Genomic DNA, 18,223 nt, shown 5'->3' on the forward strand with positions numbered 1-18,223 from the left:
GCCGATGAAGGGGAGCGAGGGCGAGGGCACGGCCTGCAAGAGAGAGCTGCAGAGATGAAGGAACCGGGAGAGAGAGAGAGCGAAAGAGAGATATCCCCTCAGTGCAGAAACACCGGTCAGTTCTTCTCCTCCTCCACTGGTCACCCTGTGCTGACCACCCTCTCTTTCATCTCCTGACCGGTGTGGGAAATCACTTCTTTCAGCCTTTCAGCGAGTGTGTTAAACACCGCTGACCGGCCGGCCACTGGGAGACCTGTGCTCTGAACTCGCAGAACCTTTACAAGCTTCAGGTAGCGCGACAGTCCACTGAAAAGAACGGCCTTTCTCTTTCTCTTTTTCTTGCTCTCTGACTCACTCTGTCTCTCTCTCTCTCTATCTTTTCTCTTGTTTGTTTTCTTAACCTCCGACTATCCCAACACTTTCTGTTTGTCTCTAATACTTACAGTAGTGTAGCCAGTGTACAGCCTTTTGCTGTTATGGCCTGTTGTAACCGTTCAGGCTAAGGCTATATTTCTGCAGTATGTAGAGTACCAGTCAAAAGACAAGAAGCTCAGATCTGTTACAGGGCTGCTGTGATGATAATCAGTTATCTACATTTATAACCTGCTGATTATTAAAGCTCTAGTGTTACAGTTAGATAATACAGTGTGCAGATATTGCCGTAGTGGAGGTGTCGCCCACAGCGCATGGGGAAAAGCCGGCCATGGCGCAAGGCGCCTGCTGTGTGGGTAGGGCGTGTGCAGTCCTTCGCGGAGCTTATTGTGCAACAATGTACACATAACAAATATAGAGTAAATTTCAGTCATGCATAGAGGAAATAAACATTTTCATAGTTTCTCGATAACATTCGGTCAGTCTCCAAGAAAATGCACCCTTTCTTAAATCTGGTTACATCATTATTCCATTTATGATACTTCGATATGGGTGTTATATGAGTGATATTATTGATTAGAGTGCTAAATGTGGTTGGATCAATGTGTGTTTTATGTGGTTGGTTATCGTAGAGTGGTTAGTGTGGTTAATCTGATCTTTTTGGCTAGATAATTGGCTTAATCTGATTGGTTAGAGTGGTTAGCCAGGGCAGTTTTACTGTGCACTGTACTTTCCGTCGTGCTCTGGCCTGCGTTGGCCAAAAAACATCCATCCAACCATTCATCCATCCATCACCCGGAATGACCTTTATTCTCGCTATCCGTCAGCGATCCTTCACTTCTTTCCTCCTCTTGACTTTTTCCTCCGTATTTTTTGCTGATTAGGTTCTTTATCATACTTAGCTGCACTTGGAACTTGTGTGTGTGTGTGTGTGTGTGTGTGTGCTTGTGTGTGTGTTTTCTGGAGTCTGAAGTTTGTTTCAGTTCTCAGTGACTTTCCGACGTCCGAGGCGCAGAGAACTGTCAGTTCCCACCATTTGTTTAATGATATTTCTGGCCAGATTTCTCCTGATGGTCCTCCTTACTCCCGTTGGTGGAGGAGCGGGTCCTGTCACGCTGTGAGCCGGAGAGGATGAAGGCCGCCGCTGTGTCCTTTCCAACATGGGGAATGTAGAAAGAAAAAAAAAAAAAACGAGGGATGAAAATGACAGCGGTGCAGCGAGCGTGACCAAGTGCTGCCATCACGGTCTACTGTCCACTGCTAAACCTACGCGGCCCGCTCATTTATTAGGCCGTGTGGACGGCTGCTGCTGAGGGCCCCGGTGGGGTGAGGGGGCCCCCATGTGGTGGTTATATCTTTTAGAACCTTATTTAATGATTTAATTATGATGAATTATTTTTATGTGAAGAGAAAAGGTGATCAGCCTTTCTCTAAAACCATTTGTATGTGACCATTTTACAGTTTTTCGATTGAATTTCCCAAAACCAGTTGTTCAATTTGCACATTATCTAGTCATTTGTGCTCATCACAAAAGCAATTTCTCATTTATTTTATACAAACAGCAATTTTTTTTGTACATTTCTATTTTAGTTTTTGTTACCACTTTAAAATAAGACTACCTTTACAAAGGGTTTATAAATGGTTTAAAATTAGTTTATTAATGGGTACTAATTAGGTTGTAAATGCCTTAAAAATAATTAATAATCAGTTATAACACAGACACGTAGAAAGGACAGCAATGACCTTTTGTTTGCAAATAGTGAAACCACAGACATCTATATTGTTGCCCTTTTCTAATTGTGTGTTATAACTGATTATTAATGATTTTTAATGCATTTATAACCTAATTAGTAACCATTAATAATCTAATTGTAAACCATTTATAAAGCCTTTATAAAGGTAGTCTTATTTTAAAGTGGTACCAATTTTTTTAAATTGGTGGTCATAATGTAATGATTGGTTGGTATATAATGATATACAGTAGAGTAAGTAATTCATAAAAGTCATGTTGTAAATTCTGAAATGTAATATAATGAAACTGGATTATTTTTATTTTTTTTTTTGCTGTGGTACAGAAGTGATTGTGTGTTGACTGTTGTCTGGGTTTTATTAGGTCAGTGGCACAGCTGTGCCAAGATAGAAACACGCCAGAAATTTATCTGAACACACTTCACTTCCAGACCACCAATTAAGGCTTATCGACGTTAATATATTTCGATCTTAATGACACAAGGACAAGGCGTGAATATAGACTTTTTTTTTTTTTTTAATAATTTTTCCATTTTCTCCCCAATTTACACGGCCAATTACCCAACCCAATCATTAGGACTCCCCCTATCACTAGTGATGCCCCAACACACCAGTAGGGTGAAGGAGACTTACACATGCTTCCTCTGATACATGTGAAGGCGACTCGGTTCTGATACATCAGCTCACAGATGCCCTGTGCTGCGGACATCACCCTAGGAGTGATGTGGGGGGAGAGCGCCATCTACCCACCCGGAGGGAGCCAGGCCAATTTTGCTCCCTCTGAGCGCCGGCAGCTTGATGGCAAAGCTGCGCCCCCGAGTAGACTTTTGACGCGCCTTTCGCAGGGAGTTTAAAAACTCCAGCAGCACAGCTGTGCCTGATCCACTTGTACCAGGACCTCACACACTATAAACGCTGATCTCAGACCTGCACATGCAGAGCTGTCACCATACTGCGTTTTCTCTCTTGTCCTGCAGATCCTGAGTGGAGGTGTGAGCCCCCTCCCGCTGTGTGTCTGAGGGGCCGGCGTCCCCCCGGAGCGGAGCGGCAGGTTATTAATGTGTTTGTTAATGGAGGGGAATGGATGGGTATTAGTGCTGATATTAGAGCTGCTGTCAGACGAGCAGGAGCAAATGGAGATAAACGACAGAGCAGAGGTGTTCATCTCTCACACACACACACACACACACACACACACAATCAATTAGAGAAACACATACCTCTCATTACCTCTCTAACTAAATAATACTCTCTCTTTTCTCTCTCTTTCTCAGTGTCTTTCATATCTCTCTCGCTATTTAATCATTTTCTCTCTTTCTCTTTCTTTCCTCCTTCAGTTTTACTCTTCTCTCTCTCATTTCTGTTGTTTTCTTCCTCCAGGTCTTTTTCTTTTCTCTTTATTGTTTTTTTTTTTACATTCTTGTTCTCTCTCTCTTTTTTTCTATGTCCTGCTTTGTCTCTCTTCTTTCTCTTTTTAAATTTTAATATCTTTCATATCTCTTCCTCTTTCTTCTGATTCTCTTTTCTATTCTGTTATTTTTCTTCTTACAGACTTTGTTTTGTATCTCTTCCTGTCTCTGTTTTCCTTCTCTCTCTCTTCCTCTTATCTATCCCTCTTTTATCTCATTCCACTTTTACTCCATCCTCTCCCTTTATCTCTCTTTTTGTATTCTCTCTTTCTATCTTTCTAACTTCCTCCTACTTTCTTTCTTTTGTACCTCTCTTTCTCTCATCCCTCTTTTTACCCCATTCTCTCTCTGACTTTTCTTTTTCATATTGCCTCTTTCTTTCTTCTCTTGCTTCCTTTCCTCTCTTTCATTCTACCACTATGGCCCCCTCTCTTTCTTCCTTTTTCTCTCTCCTCCTCCTCCTCCTTCTCCTCCTCCTCACACTTTCTTTCTTTTGTACCGCCTCTCTTTCTTCTCATCTCTCCCTCTTTATCTCTCTTTTTCAGCTCTTCCATCTTTTTACTTCATTCTCTCTCTTCTTTTGTATTCCCTCTCTTTCTTCTCTCTCCAAATTTCTTCCACTTTTTTGTACCCCTCTCTCTTTTCTCATCTCTCCCCATTTATCTTTCTCTTTTTGTATTGCTTTTTTATCATCTCTTTCATTTATTTCTTTCTTCCCTTTATTTATTTCTTCCTCTATTTTTCTGTCTCTCTCTCTCTAACTTCCTCCCACTTTTTTTCTTTCATACCCCTCTCTCTTTTCTCATCTCCCCCTCTTTATCTCTTTTAATCTCTTCCCTTTTTATTCTATTCTCTTTTTCACTGTCTCTCCTCTTGTCATATTCCCTTCTTCTTTTGTCTTTGCTTTCTTTCATTGTACCACCATGATTCCCTCTCTTTCTCCCTTTCTCTTTTCCCTCTCCCTCTTTCTTCTATCTTATTTTTATAATCCTTCCATCCACTCTTCCTGTACTTTCACTTTCGATCTACCCCTTCCCTATTCCTTCCCTCTCTGTTTCTCTCTCTCTCTCTTCATTGTTATTCACTGAAGCTGAATCTGCTCAGTTCCTCTGAGCCCGACCAGTCTGAGGTTTCTGCTCCAGCTCCAGACTGTGTGTGTGTGTGTGTGTGTGGATTTGTGTTCAGTCTTGTATCAATTATGAAATGTCGGAGCATAAATTAATCCCTGATTTATAAACACGGCTGCAAGGCCGTCCGATTGACTCCGCGCCGCCGCTAACGAGAGCTTATTAGCATTCCTTCAAATAACACGGCCAGCGTTGCTCTTGGTGTGTGTGTGTGTGTGTGTGTGTGTGTGTGTGTTACTGTTTAGAGCTTTTAAACGGGTGTCTTTGGCATCCAATTGGGTGATTGTTTCTATCAGCCCTGACCTTTAGTTTCAGAGCTAAATCTCTATAGATGAGGCTAGTCTGCTGTAGGCTGAACGGGAGAGGCTATAAACTGCTGTAGGCTGAATAAATGGGAGGAGCTATAAACTGCTGTAGGATGAAAGGGTGGAGCTATAAACTGCTGTATGATGAATGGGTGGAGCTATAAACTGCTGTAGGATGAATAAATGGGTGGAGCTATAAACTGCTGTAGGATGAATAAATGGGTGGAGCTATAAAATGCTGTAGGCTGAATAGGTGGAGCTATAAACTGCTGTAGGCTGAATAGGTGGAGCTATAAACTGCTGTAGGCTGAATAGGTGGAGCTATAAACTGCTGTAGGATGAATGGGTGGAGCTATAAACTGCTGTAAGATTAATAAAGGAGTGGAGCTATAAACTTCTGTAGGATGAATGGGTGGAGCTATAAACTGCTGTAGGATGAATAAATGGGTGGAGCTATAAACTGCTGTAGGCTGAGTAAATGGGTGGAGCTATAAACTGCTGTAGGCTGAATAAATGGGTGGAGCTATAAACTGCTGTAGACTGAATAAATGGATGGAGCTATAAACTGCTGTAGGATGAATGGGTGGAGCTATAAACTGCTGTAGGATGAATAGGTGGAGCTATAAACTGCTGTAGGCTGAATAAATGGGTGGAGCTATAAACTGCTGTAGGATGAATAGGTGGAGCTATAAACTGCTGTAGGATGAATGGGTGGAGCTATAAACTGCTGTAGGCTGAATAAATGGGTGGAGCTATAAACAGCTGTAGGATGAATGGGTGGAGCTATAAACTGCTGTAGGATGAATAGGTGGAGCTATAAACTGCTGTAGGATGAATAGGTGGAGCTATAAACTGCTGTAGACTGAACATAGTGAACTAAATTAAACTACTGTATGCTGAATTATTAGGTGAGACTAAACTGCTGTGGGCTGAATGAGTGGAGCTATAAACTGCTGTAGGCTGAAAGGGTGGAGCTATAAACTGCTGTAGGCTGATTGGGAGGGGCTATAATCTGCTGTAGGCTGAATGAGTGGAGCTACAATCTGCTGTAGGATGAATTGTTTGGGGCTAAACTGCTGAAGTCTGAGTGTTACATTCATTAAAAAACTGATTTGCATCAGCTTATTTAATGCCTCTCTGTCTCTCTCTCTCTCTCTCTCTCTCTCTACCTGTCTTTGTCTCTCGCTCATCCTCTATTCCATACACGTGCTGCTGGTTCTGCCGAATCATTGGGAGTGTGACGGCCTTCAACTAACCTCTGCGTGTGTGTGCTCAGGCTCATTAGCGCCGGCTAATTTGTGTAACGAACGTCGTCTGGGAGGTTAAACCGAACCTGGCTGCTGTTGTGGGTCGTCCATCGATCCGGCTCTGGTCGGGTTCGGGAGCGGTGAGGAGCGTGCGGAGGTCTTTTCCTCTCAAGGCCTTCAGAAGCTCTAATGAGCGCTGCGGTAAAAGGGCAAAAAGCCGTAAACTGGAAGAAGAGACGTCAGCGTAGAAGAAAGCACTTTGTCTCAGCTTCAGTGAAGGAGAGGGATCTCGTCGCCCCCTGCTGGGTGAGGTGTAGTCATAGGTTTACAGTGACCTGCAGGTGATGGCATAGTTAAGGTGTTAAAGGGCTGATTTTTGAGGTTTAGCCCCTACCACTCAGCTTACAGCAGTTTATACCATCATCACTCTTTTCAGCCTACAGCACTTCTACAGTAGTTTAGTCTCACCAATTCAATCTATTGTTGCTATTTTGCTACATGGTCACTAGGGTGTTTTTGCAAAGGGGTTGCTATGGTGGTTGTTGGGGTGTTGCTATGCAGTTGCTATTGTATTTACAGTGTTAAATAGTTGGAAAGGTGTCCCAAGTATTTGTTAATATGCTAGTAGTGAGCCAAGTGGTTACTAATAAGATGGCAGATGCTATGGTGTGTGTAAGGCATGTGGTAGTGGTGGTTACCATGGTACTTTGGTACTTCAGGTGTTGCTGAATTAGCCCATATGACACACACACACACACACACACACACACACACACGTTTTACCATGTATGCTAAGCTTCTGACTTCTGGTTACCTGCTATGATATTTCAGGATGTTGCCAACATGTTCCGAGGTGGTTCCTGTGGTATACCAGGGTTTTCCTGTTGTTATGATCAAGTCCATTGTGGTGATTGCTATTGCTATTGCAGGTTGTTTTCCAAGTTTTGTTCTTTGGAAGCAGCTACAGTAAGTTGGATTGTTGCTAAGGTATTCCGGTGGTGTCTTAGGTGGTTGCTATGGTATTATATATATATATATACTTAACCACCATTTCACATCCTATACTGCACACTACCATCCACAGCAGATAATCCAACAGAACCAGTGTGTGTGTGTGTGTGTGTGTGTGTGTGTGTGTGTGTGTGTGTGTGTGTGATAACGAGGGTCTCAGCGAGTGTGTGCTGAGAATGTAAATCAGAGGTCGAATTCAGAGAGACGCTCCAATTAAACCGACCGAAGCTCAATAACGGATTAAAGAAGAGCAACTCAAGGGGATCAGTGACTGAGAGAGAGAAAGAGAGGAGAGATAAAAAGAGAGCAAGAGAGAGGAGGACGAGAAAGAGATAGGTCAAGAAAGAGAGAGAGAGAGAGAGAGAGAGAGACTTTGTGGGGGTTGAGATAGAGAGAGAGACCTAGAGAAGAAGGAAGGTAAAAAGAAAGAAGGGGGGAGAGAAAGAATGTATAGAATGTATAGACCCCACTGCCCTACAAAAAGGGGCTAATTTTGGGTAGCGCACCTCTTGGTGAGAGATCACTGACTGCTAGACATGCCTCAAGGATGCACTCAAAGACACTTTTTCCCAGGTAACAGACTGTAAGAGGAAAAATCATTGGATTAAATAATAATTTTAAAAAGTTTTTATTTTTTATTTTTTATTTGGTTTGGTAATTGGAAAAAAATATCAGTATGACCACAAAGTAAAGAAAAAAAAATCTGTTTATCACATTTACATCACTTACAGAAGTTGTTACAGAAGGTAAAAGGGATAGAGAGAGAGAGAGAGAGAGAAAGAGACAATTACATTGAGTTTTTTTTTTTTACAGTCCTTTAACACAAACCATAATGAGCAAAATACATTGTCCAAACCTTTAATTATTTATTTATAGCACATTTATTGGCTCTGATTATTGCTGATATGTTTACAGGATAATAAAAAAGAGAGACAGGTGTAGTGGGCGGAGTTTTATTAGCTATTTAGTGATCTAGATTAGCAGGGTGTGTTAGTACTGTGGGTGATAAGGCTGGTTTATTGAGCTGGTGTAGGCCCACCACTATACACACACACACACACACACGGTAAAGCCCGTCTACCTGCCATTAAAAACTCGTTAAGGTAATCATCATCTTCATCATTAGCTGTGATAAGGGCTGTGGGTCGCGAGGGGTCACATCAGTCCTGCCTCAGCCGGTCAGATCAGCGCTTCCACAGGTCACACTCGGGCTGCACCCAGCCTTCTCCCATAATGCTTTGCAGCCTGAACGGCTGGAAATACTCCAGGCGGTGACTGCAAGGTGAAAAACAAAAACAAATAGTTAAAAGCCATTCTGGAGCTGCTTACTGACTCTATTGTAAGTTTAAAGAGATTAAAGAAAGTGCATTTCTGTTCTTTTCCAAGTAGGGATGCTTTTAATAGTTTGCAACTGAAAGTCCTTGGCTGAAATGGCAAAAATGTGAAATATCAGCTGTATATGTGAAAAGACTGAATAGTTTATATATCAAGCAATTATTTATTTATTTTAAGTGACATTTTAGATTATTAGAACAACCCTATTGAGGTACATATATGAATAAACTGCACACCTGAAGTGAATTTATAATTAGAATAGCACTATTGAGGTACATTAATGATTTGAATAACACTACCGAGGTAAACATATGACTAGAATAAAATTACTCAAATTTTCTGAGACACTGACTTTTAGGTTTTAATTATCGTCAACAATAAAAGAAATAAACGCTTAAAATAGACCACTCTGTGTGTAATACATCTATTTAATATATGAGTTTCACATTTTGAACTAAATTACTGAAATGATGTGACTTTGTGAAGTGTGTGTGTGTGTGTGTGTGTGTGTGTATAATGCTCACAAGTCAGGTCCCTGTCCCTCCTGAAGATCCTCCTTGGGTACGGGGTAAAGGGCCTCGTAGGTCCGCCCACTCCCAGAGCCGTGGATGGCGTATGAGTTCATCTTATCCACACCTGGGGGGAAGTACTTCCAGGGAATAAGCCCCTCCCCCTTCCACCGGCCCCCAGTTATAACTGCGCTGTAGGACAGAGGAAGCTGTTGCTGGAAGAGGGAAAAAAATAGATTTATACAGCTGTTATTAGAACTTCATACTGGACATTAGGGTTATTAGAAATTCATTCTGGATATTAAACGTAATAGGTAAAATACAGGACACGTTTGCAGGAAGTGCTCTTACAATGAAAGCGTTGTGTATTCCATCCAGCAGCAGAACCAGGTGCTGTCCATGCCTGTAAGTGACCGTCATAGAGAGTCAGTACTGAAGCTGAGTAATTGTTATATAAAATATAAAAGTGTTATACTGTATTACACTGCCTTACAGAGAGAGAGAGAGACACTTACGGACACACTTCTACCTCCAGGTACTTCTCATTGCTGCTGTTCAAGAAGAATGATTCCACCACTGCAAACACAACACACACATAGCCAGTTATTGGAGAGCCTACCCACTACCTTTCTCCCCCATTATATCAGAAAATGACTGCAAAATGCTGCAGGGAGCATACATAATGTTCTAAATCCATATTATGGCGAAGAACTACTCAATTAAAGTAAAGAAAAAAGTACTTGGAAAAAAAAAATAAAAAGAAGGTTTAAGTGCAGATGCAAAAACCATCAAAAACGTTGATGATGAAACTGGCACTCATCAGGACCACCCCAGGAAAAAAAAAAGAGGGGTGAGAGTTTCCTCTGTTTCACAGGACAAGTTTATCAGAGTTACCAGCCCCCCAGATAAGAGTCACATAAATGCTTCACCTAAATGAGTAGTTTGGTTTATTTAACACTTTTAAAGGAGAACTCTGGTGTAAAATTGACTTTTGGTGTAGTAAAACATGTAAAACATAAGAAAGAGTACTTACCTTTGTTGAATAGCCCACCTCCGCTCTCCCGCAGCTTTCTGAGATCCAGTAAATTTTGTGTAGTTTGTCCAAACAGGCTTTAGAATGGATGATATGGGGCATATTTTGCCCCTGCAGATGAATACTTTTTTACACAGTTATCCAGGCTCAAAGTAGCTCCACACCTCATTAGTAGGATACGGAGAGCCTTGACATTTAAAATGAGGCATTAATAACTTAAAAAATTGCACAAGAAGCTTATTAAAAACCACTGTTTACCTCCTATAGTGTTAGCTACATCTCCAGGCACTGCCATCTTAAAGTAAAGTCATGATCAGTACAGTGATGGAGTGATGGCGGCGCCCGGAGATGTAGGTTAGACTACGGGTTGTAAACAGTGGTTTTTAATAAACTTCTTGTCCACTTTTAAAGTTCTTAATGCCTCGTTTTAAATGTCAGAACTCTCCGGATTCTACCAATGAGGTGTGGAGCTATTTTGAGCCTGAATAACTGTGTAAAAAAGCGATTTATCTGCAGGGGCAAGTGGATGCCCCCAAAGTGCCCATTGTAAATAGTGCTGGGCAAAAAGCACAAACTGACTGACTGGATCTCGGGAGAGCGGAGGTGGGCTATTCAACAAAAGTTAGTACTCTTTAGCATGTTTTACTACACCCAAAGTCAATTTTTCATCAGAGTTCTCCTTTAAGTTACTACATGATTCCTTATGAGTATTAATTTACAATGTAGGAAAAAAATAAACAAATTAAACACAAAAAAGAGCCTACCCTCATAGTCCCAGAGACCAGGGAATGGCTCCCCGGCTGGACCCGGAGGGGCGGGTGGGTCATTGAAGAAAGGAGCACACACCTCCATCTTCAGACCTCCATCTCCAGGTGAGAACTGGATGGTCACCGGATCATGACCCACAGGTTTGCTGTCCCAGGTGTGTTTAATCTTGAAGTCCATCTGCAGGCGATAGAAGAAAGAAAAGACAGAGTGGTCTATTTTAAGTGTTATAATTATGGCTTACATCACTTTCTCAGAAAACTTGAATATTATATAAGACCAATTGGTACTTTTGGTAAGCAGTGTGGGCAGTGTGCCAAGTCCTGCTGGAAAATGAAAAGGAGGCATGAAGTGCTGTAAGATTTTCCGGGAAAACAAAACTGAACTCACTTTAGACTTGATAATAAAACACACAGTGGATCAACACCAGCAGATGACAGACATGACTCTCCAAACAAACCATCACTGATCATAAATGTTTTTCAGCATTTAATTTGTATATTAAGGGAGCACAGTCTGGAGGAAGAGTGGAGAGACACACAGTCCAAACTGCTTGAGGTCTAGTGTGAAGTTTCCACCAATCAGTGATGGTTTGTTGATGATTTTAAGTAATAAATCCATTGCTAAAATAATAAAATGAAAAAAGAGCAGCTGCCATTGAACCAATACTTAACAATACAACTCAGATGAGTTTTGGATTTGACAGGTATTGTAAATACAGTTATTTAAAAGTATTTATAGTACTTGGAGCTTACCTTTGCAGCAGAACTGAACAAGTGTGTGATCTACTGCAGTTCTCCAGCATTTATATACATACACACACACACACACACCTATACACACACCTATACACACTCACACACTCATTCATAACACATGACTCTCTGTGTAAACAAGCCAAACACTTCCTGTATTTTTACAGAGCCAGGCTTATCTCTGCTTTTCCTGCACAGATAAACAGTGTCTGAGCCTGAGTTCTGCACTGCGCAGCTCTGAACACGAAGAAACAGCTAAAAACAAACGTTATTTAATATTTAAAATAACTACTGTATAAATATTACTAAATATTACAGCAGTTAAATGAAACGGAACCACTGTAGCGCTGATAGACGATTCGAGACGGAGCGGTTTAGTGAGCAACACCGCTCCGCAGCAACGAATCTGATTGGCTGAGCCTCTTAGCTTTAAACAGACGGCGCAAGGTTAGTTCCCCTATTTTAACGATATTAAAGCGATTTTTAACGTTTTAACGCCATTTCTGGGTCATAACCGATAGTCGACGAGACGATAGTATGTTTATAATGTGTGTTATCAGCGGGAAATAGCGAGAAATGGAGAAATAATGATGATAATATAGAAATAAAGTAGCGTTAGCGTTATAACTAATCACAGTGAGAAGCAGCTCCACCTGGTTACACTGATTTCAGCAGCGCTTAAATTAACGTTGAACGCGTTATATCAGTGAATTTACCGCGTTTAAACTAATTTATGACCAATATAAAGTGTTATTGTGAGATTTAAACCTGCGTTGTATGCTTTGGTTCGACTTTTTTAAGGTTTAAATCGAATTGTCTGTTCCACCTTAAAAAAGCGGCGGTTACACGCTCTCGAGCGGCTGCTCTCCTGATGCGCTAGAAAGGAACTGTGCGCTACTTAAGGTGGAACGGAGAGTTGGTGTTTTCTAAGGCGTTTTATCGCGTAATACGTGTGGTCAAACACACTGAAATCTTTGATATGACTGTGTACATATATTGTTGACGATATAAAATCCATATATGTGTAGAAAAGCAGCAATTCGAATTACAGCAAATAAAACCCCTAAAAGCTTTTTTATAAAGCTTTTTATATTGTCCATTAGCATCAGCAAACTAAAATTATTGTCAATAACCAGTCTAATAGTACAGTATGATGATACTACCATGGTTGAGGAAAATATAGTATGTTTGATATCTAATCTAAGGTCAAATAAATAAAGCAATTAAGATAATAATGGCTATTAGTATCCTAAATAGATACCAACAATTAAAATTCCTTTCTCAGCACCCACACCCAATGTAATGCAACATTTACTGTATATCTGGCTAACCTTTTAATACCTTCCAAAGGTCGGCTTCCACGATGGCTTCCACGCAAATCGAGTTCCTCCAGGATCAAGGTAAGAAAAATGCAGGACAAGATGCAAATAAAAGCAGAAGTATTTACTATCAAATCCCTTTAGTGAATCCCTTCAAGTGTGCCGTCTTTAGGAACTATTTTTTTTTTTTTTGCCACATAACACCATACACATTGCACTATAAGGCGCACTTGATTATAAGGCACACTATCCATGAATGTCTATTTACTGGTCTATTTTGTTTGTACATAAATCGCACCAGATTATAAGGCGCATTGTGACAATAGTAAGGAACATGGGTGAAAAACTAAGCTAAGTAAACAAAACTGTAATTTTTAAACACTTTTCTTTTAAAGTCAAACAAGTGCTGGATGTTAATCTTCACAGATTTAACTTCTGAAAACGGTTTATTTGGGTGAGTAAAGCGCTTCCGTTTATTTAGTGTAAGCTTAGATTGAAATTATGTTGAAATTAGCAAGCAGTTCAACCCACGTAGCTTTTTTTAACACGGTGAATGGGCAGACTGCTGTCTGATAGACTCGCCTCTAAAGGGCGATAGCACTTAAAGCAGTTAGTGGCTAATGCTAATGCTGCTCCAGTAGTGCTAGCTGCAGGCTACAGCCCTGTAATACACACCTCTAAACGGCGAAAGAGCTAGCGCTTAGCACGGTAAGCGGCTAATGCTGATACTGCTGGAGAACTAAACTGAAACTTCTGTGTAATACTGCACTTCATCAAAATGGATTTACTGTTCCTTACAACCTGACTGGTAAAATTCATACATAAGGCGCACCAGATTAAAAGGTGCACTGACGATTTCTGGGAAAATTAAAGTATTTTAAGTGCACCTTATATTGCAAAAAATATGGTATTTTAGATGCAAAATCGTCTCATAGGTCTTTTCTGGCTTTTAAAAACTTGTAATCCTTTTTTTCTGTATCTGCTGTGCTGTTTTGTTTTTCAGTGCATCGGTTAAGTTTGGCGCTGGGACGATACCAGGAGTCATCATCTGCTAACTTCTTCACTCAGGTATTATTATATATTTTTTTTTTACAGAACACAACAGATGTTGACGTGATGCATATTTTCCTAATGTTATGTGATTCTTTTATGATATAACATTTTTTTATTATTATTGATACTGTATATTTGTGTATTTTGTAGAATATTTTGTGTAGGGAATTTCAATAGAACACTGGTAACCATACCAGTGTTGGTATATTTATCTGTATGACACAAATAAGTGCATATTAACAAGCATACTGTAAATTGCCTGTTAATAATTTGTTTTTATTGTGCTTAGACTGAAGATGTGGGGTCAGAATCTGCAGCACCGTGGCTTGCAGACAGAGGGTGAGTCCACACACACACACACACACACCCACAAACACACACACACCCTTATTTAGGTCAAAAGTACCTCTTGTTTCTTGGCATTTATTCAGCTTTATGAAGTAGAGTAACCTGGAATTCAGGCTAACTCAGTTAACAGCTGTGCCGAACTTGTCAAGAGTTAATTATTTGAATTTCTTGCTCTCTTAGTGTGTTTGAGAGCATCAGTTACATTCTTATGTTGATGTGATTATTTTTGTGTGTATTTCAGCATCATGGCGCCTCTGATTGCGGAGTATGACCGACACATGCAGCAGATGGAGGCTCAGCTTAAACTGTACCAGGTATAGAGGCCTGTTAGGCCATTCTGACAAATTGTAATAGCATACAGGAAGGATAGGGGGCTCTCTATAATGCTCTAATACTGTTTATATGATCTGAACACTCACTCTGACACACTGTAATACCCTTTAAATCATAGGGGGCGCTCTATAATGCTCAATACTGTTTATATAATCCGTACACTCATTCTGACAGTCTGTAATACACTAAAGGAAGCATAGGGGGCGCTTTATAATGCTCTATACTGTTTATGTGAACCATACACTCGTTCTGACAAACTGTAATACACTAAAAAAGCATAGGGGGCGCTCTTTAATGCTCAAATACTGTTTAGATGATCTGTACACTCACTCTGACACATTGTAATACACTAAAGGAAGCATAGGGGGCGCTCTATAATGTTTATATGAACCATACACTCGTTCTGACAAACTGTAATACACTAAAGAAAGCATAGGGGGTGCTCTATAATGCTCTGTACTGTTTATATGATCTGTACACTCACTCTGACAGACTGTAATGCACTACATAAAGCATAGGGGGTGCTCTATAATCCTCAAATGCTGTTTATATGATCCACACACTCATTCTGACAGACTGTAATACACTAAAGGAAGCATAGGGGGCACTCTATAATGCTCTATACTGTTTATATGATCTGTACACTCACTCTGACAGACTGTAATACACTAAAGGAAGCATAGGGGGCACTCTATAATGCTCTATACTGTTTATATGATCTGTACACTCACTCTGACAGACTGTAATACACTAAAGGGAGCTTAGGGCCCCTCTATAATGCTGTGTAATGTTTATACGATCCAAACGTATACTTTTTTAACGATAACGCATATTATTATTTACATACATTTTTAAAGGTGCTGCCCTGGATGATTGAAGTGTTTTTGTGTTTAGATTTTAATGCCTTTCTGGCTTCTTTTAAACTTCCTGGTCAAAACTTTTAAAAACTTAAAACATTTAAAAGCAATAAAGATTTTCCTTAAAGAGCAAAAGACCTGATATTTTATTTACACTGAGAGAGAAAGAGGGTAATAAGCAGAGAGAGAGAGAGAGAGAAAGAAAGGGAGAGCATGCTGTTAATGTGAATGAATTTGAATGTGTGTTTCATTACGGCTCTAGCAGTTAATGCTAATAACCAGCAGCCCCTCAGGACCAAACCTCATAGACCCTCACTCAGCTATAATGAGTCAGCTGTGTGTGTGTGTCTGTGTGTGTGTGTGTGTGTGTGTATAATCTGTGTGTTTCTCTCGTATCAGAGGCAGATGGCGGATGTCAAGGCCAGTCTGGAGCAGGTGGTCCGAGAGAACGAACGGTAAAGGAGTGAAGGAGCGAGTGTGATTTATCCGTGAAACGCTTCAGCGGCAGGATGGCGGCTCCGCCACAAGCTGTGTGTTTATCCACAGACAATATGGTCAACATGACGCCGCCGTGAATCTCTGACCTCACAGCCACTCGGCTTGGGTCCTCACCAAACCATTCAGCGCGCCGTGAAAATCCTCACTGATTCAGTTCAGATCTTATAATGATTCAGTTCAGATCTCTCCATGATGCAGCTCGGTTCTTTTAAAAACGATTCAGTACATTTTCTACATTTCAGGTTGAACCACAGCTCAGTTCAGTTCTTTAGAACAGTGATTCCCAACCTTTTGCAACTTATCTTGCCGTTAGCTCTGAGCTCTCAGAGTATATATTTCCATTTAAAACCTCCTTTTTCCTTTTCCTGTGCCAGTGAATAGAGCTTAAATCGGCCGAAAAATCCAACCCAACATGGACGACCTATAAACTGCCATTATGAGCCTGAGTCTGATTTAAACCCCACATTTTTTTAGTAAGTCTTTTTAACTACGATTGCGAGTGGTATGTTCCTGTATTTTTTGATTTAAGCCATCAAAAGTTTCCATTATCTTAGCTTCCAGCTACGGCGCACCAATTTGTTCAACATGGAGCTTTAATTTTAGCCATGCAGAGCTTTAATTTTAGTTGCGTCGAACTTTAATTTCAGCTGCGTGGAGCTTTAATTTTAGCCACACAGAGCTTATTAATTTGAGCAACCAAGAGCTTCAATTTTAGCTGCGAGAAGCTTTAATTGTAGCTGCACAGGGCTTTAATTTTAGTCGTGCGGAGCTTTAATTTAACTGTGCAAAGCTTTAATTTTAGTTATGGAGAGCACTGATTTGAGTGATATGGAGCTTTAATTTTAGCTGCGTGGTACACTGATATTTGCGACATGAAGCCTTAATTTTAGCTGCATGGAGCTTATCGATTTGAGCAACACAGAGCTTTAATTTTTTTAATTTTTAGCTGTTCGGAGCTTTAATTTTAGCTGCGCGGAGCTTTAATTTTAGCTGCGCAGAGCTTTAATTTTAGCTGCGCAGAGCTTTAATTTTAGCTGCGCGGAGCTTTAATTTTAGCCGCGCAGAGCTTTAATTTTAGCCGCGCAGAGCTTTAATTTTAGCCGCGCAGGGCTTTAATTTTATCCGCGCAGGGCTTTAATTTTATCCGCGTAGAGCTTTTATTTTAGCCTCGCAGAGCTTTTATTTTAGCCGCGCAGGGCTTTAATTTTATCCGCGCAGGGCTTTAATTTTATCCGCGCAGAGCTTTTATTTTAGCCTCGCAGAGCTTTAATTTTTGCCACGCGGAGCTTTAATTTTAGCCTCGCAGAGCTTTAATTTTAGCTGTGTGGAGCTTTAATTTTATCTGTGCAGAGCTTTAATTTTAGCCGTGCAGAGCTTTAATTTTAGCCGTGCAGAGCTTTAATTTTTGCCACGCGGAGCTTTAATTTTTGCCACGCGGAGCTTTAATTTTAGCTGTGCAGAGCTTTAATTTTAGCCGCGCAGAGCTTTAATTTTAGCCGCGCAGAGCTTTAATTTTAGCCGCGCAGAGCTTTAATTTTAGCCGCGCAGAGCTTTAATTTTAGCTGTGTGGAGCTTTAATTTTAGCCTCGCAGAGCTTTAATTTTATCTGTGCAGAGCTTTAATTTAAGCTTTGCAGAGCTTTAATTTTAGTCGCGCAGAGCTTTAATTTTAGCCTCGCAGAGCTTTAATTCTAGCCGTGCAGAGCTTTAATTTTAGCAGAGCAGAGCTTTAATTTTAGTGTGGAGCTTTAATTTTAGCCACATGGAGCTTATTGATTTAAGCTTTAAGTTAGGCGTGTAGCTTTAATTTTAGGTGCGTGGAGGTTTAATTTTAGGTGCGTGAAGCTTTCATTTTAGCTTTGCGGAACTATAACTTTGGCATCATGCAGCTCTAATTTTAAGCCGCGCCTAGGGGTGAAAGAGGCACACTCCGAACAGAGAACTATGAGAATCACTGGCAAGATGATTCCTGGTTAAAAATGACTATAATCACTATATTACCATAGTTTAATGTTTAGTTTCAATGTATTATGTCCATTTTATTTCATAATAAGCATAAAAAATCACTAGTAGTTAATCTTAGTAGCTAGCTAGCTGTGAGATTGAAGTGTAAATATTAATTCTGTGTTCTCTCTGTCTGTCTGTCTGTCTGTCTGATCTCTCTGTCTGTCTGTCTGTTCTCTCTGTCTGTGTGTCCGT

General features: G+C 40.5%; 2 protein-coding genes across 4 annotated transcripts in view; one reads left to right on the forward strand and one right to left on the reverse strand.

Moving 5' to 3' along the window:
* sclt1 (sodium channel and clathrin linker 1) overlaps positions 1-18,223 on the forward strand; it is a 194,582-nt gene that overhangs the window by 160,428 nt on the left and 15,931 nt on the right. The window contains exons 1-6 of one of the 3 annotated variants that reach the window (XM_049472482.1): positions 11,985-12,064; positions 12,968-13,017; positions 13,940-14,004; positions 14,279-14,328; positions 14,579-14,651; positions 15,927-15,982. In XM_049472482.1, coding sequence (XP_049328439.1) covers positions 12,981-13,017; positions 13,940-14,004; positions 14,279-14,328; positions 14,579-14,651; positions 15,927-15,982 — 281 coding nt within the window. In that variant the 5' untranslated portion in view covers positions 11,985-12,064; positions 12,968-12,980. Of the gene's footprint in view, positions 1-11,984; positions 12,065-12,118; positions 12,153-12,967; positions 13,018-13,939; positions 14,005-14,278; positions 14,329-14,578; positions 14,652-15,926; positions 15,983-18,223 lie in introns of those variants that run through there. The other 2 variants (XM_049472484.1, XM_049472483.1) reach the window with 2 other exon arrangements.
* Positions 7,909-11,876, reverse strand: c25h4orf33 (chromosome 25 C4orf33 homolog). The gene is made up of 6 exons (XM_007238217.4): positions 11,618-11,876; positions 10,862-11,042; positions 9,580-9,640; positions 9,416-9,467; positions 9,080-9,279; positions 7,909-8,495 (listed from the first exon to the last, which is right to left on the reverse strand). Exons 2-6 carry the CDS (start codon positions 11,040-11,042, stop codon positions 8,405-8,407), a joined length of 585 nt encoding a protein of 194 aa, XP_007238279.3. The 5' UTR covers positions 11,618-11,876; the 3' UTR covers positions 7,909-8,404.

The sequence above is a fragment of the Astyanax mexicanus genome, chromosome 25 (genome assembly GCF_023375975.1).
Source record: "Astyanax mexicanus isolate ESR-SI-001 chromosome 25, AstMex3_surface, whole genome shotgun sequence".
In the NCBI taxonomy this organism is placed as follows: Eukaryota; Metazoa; Chordata; class Actinopteri; order Characiformes; family Acestrorhamphidae; genus Astyanax; species Astyanax mexicanus.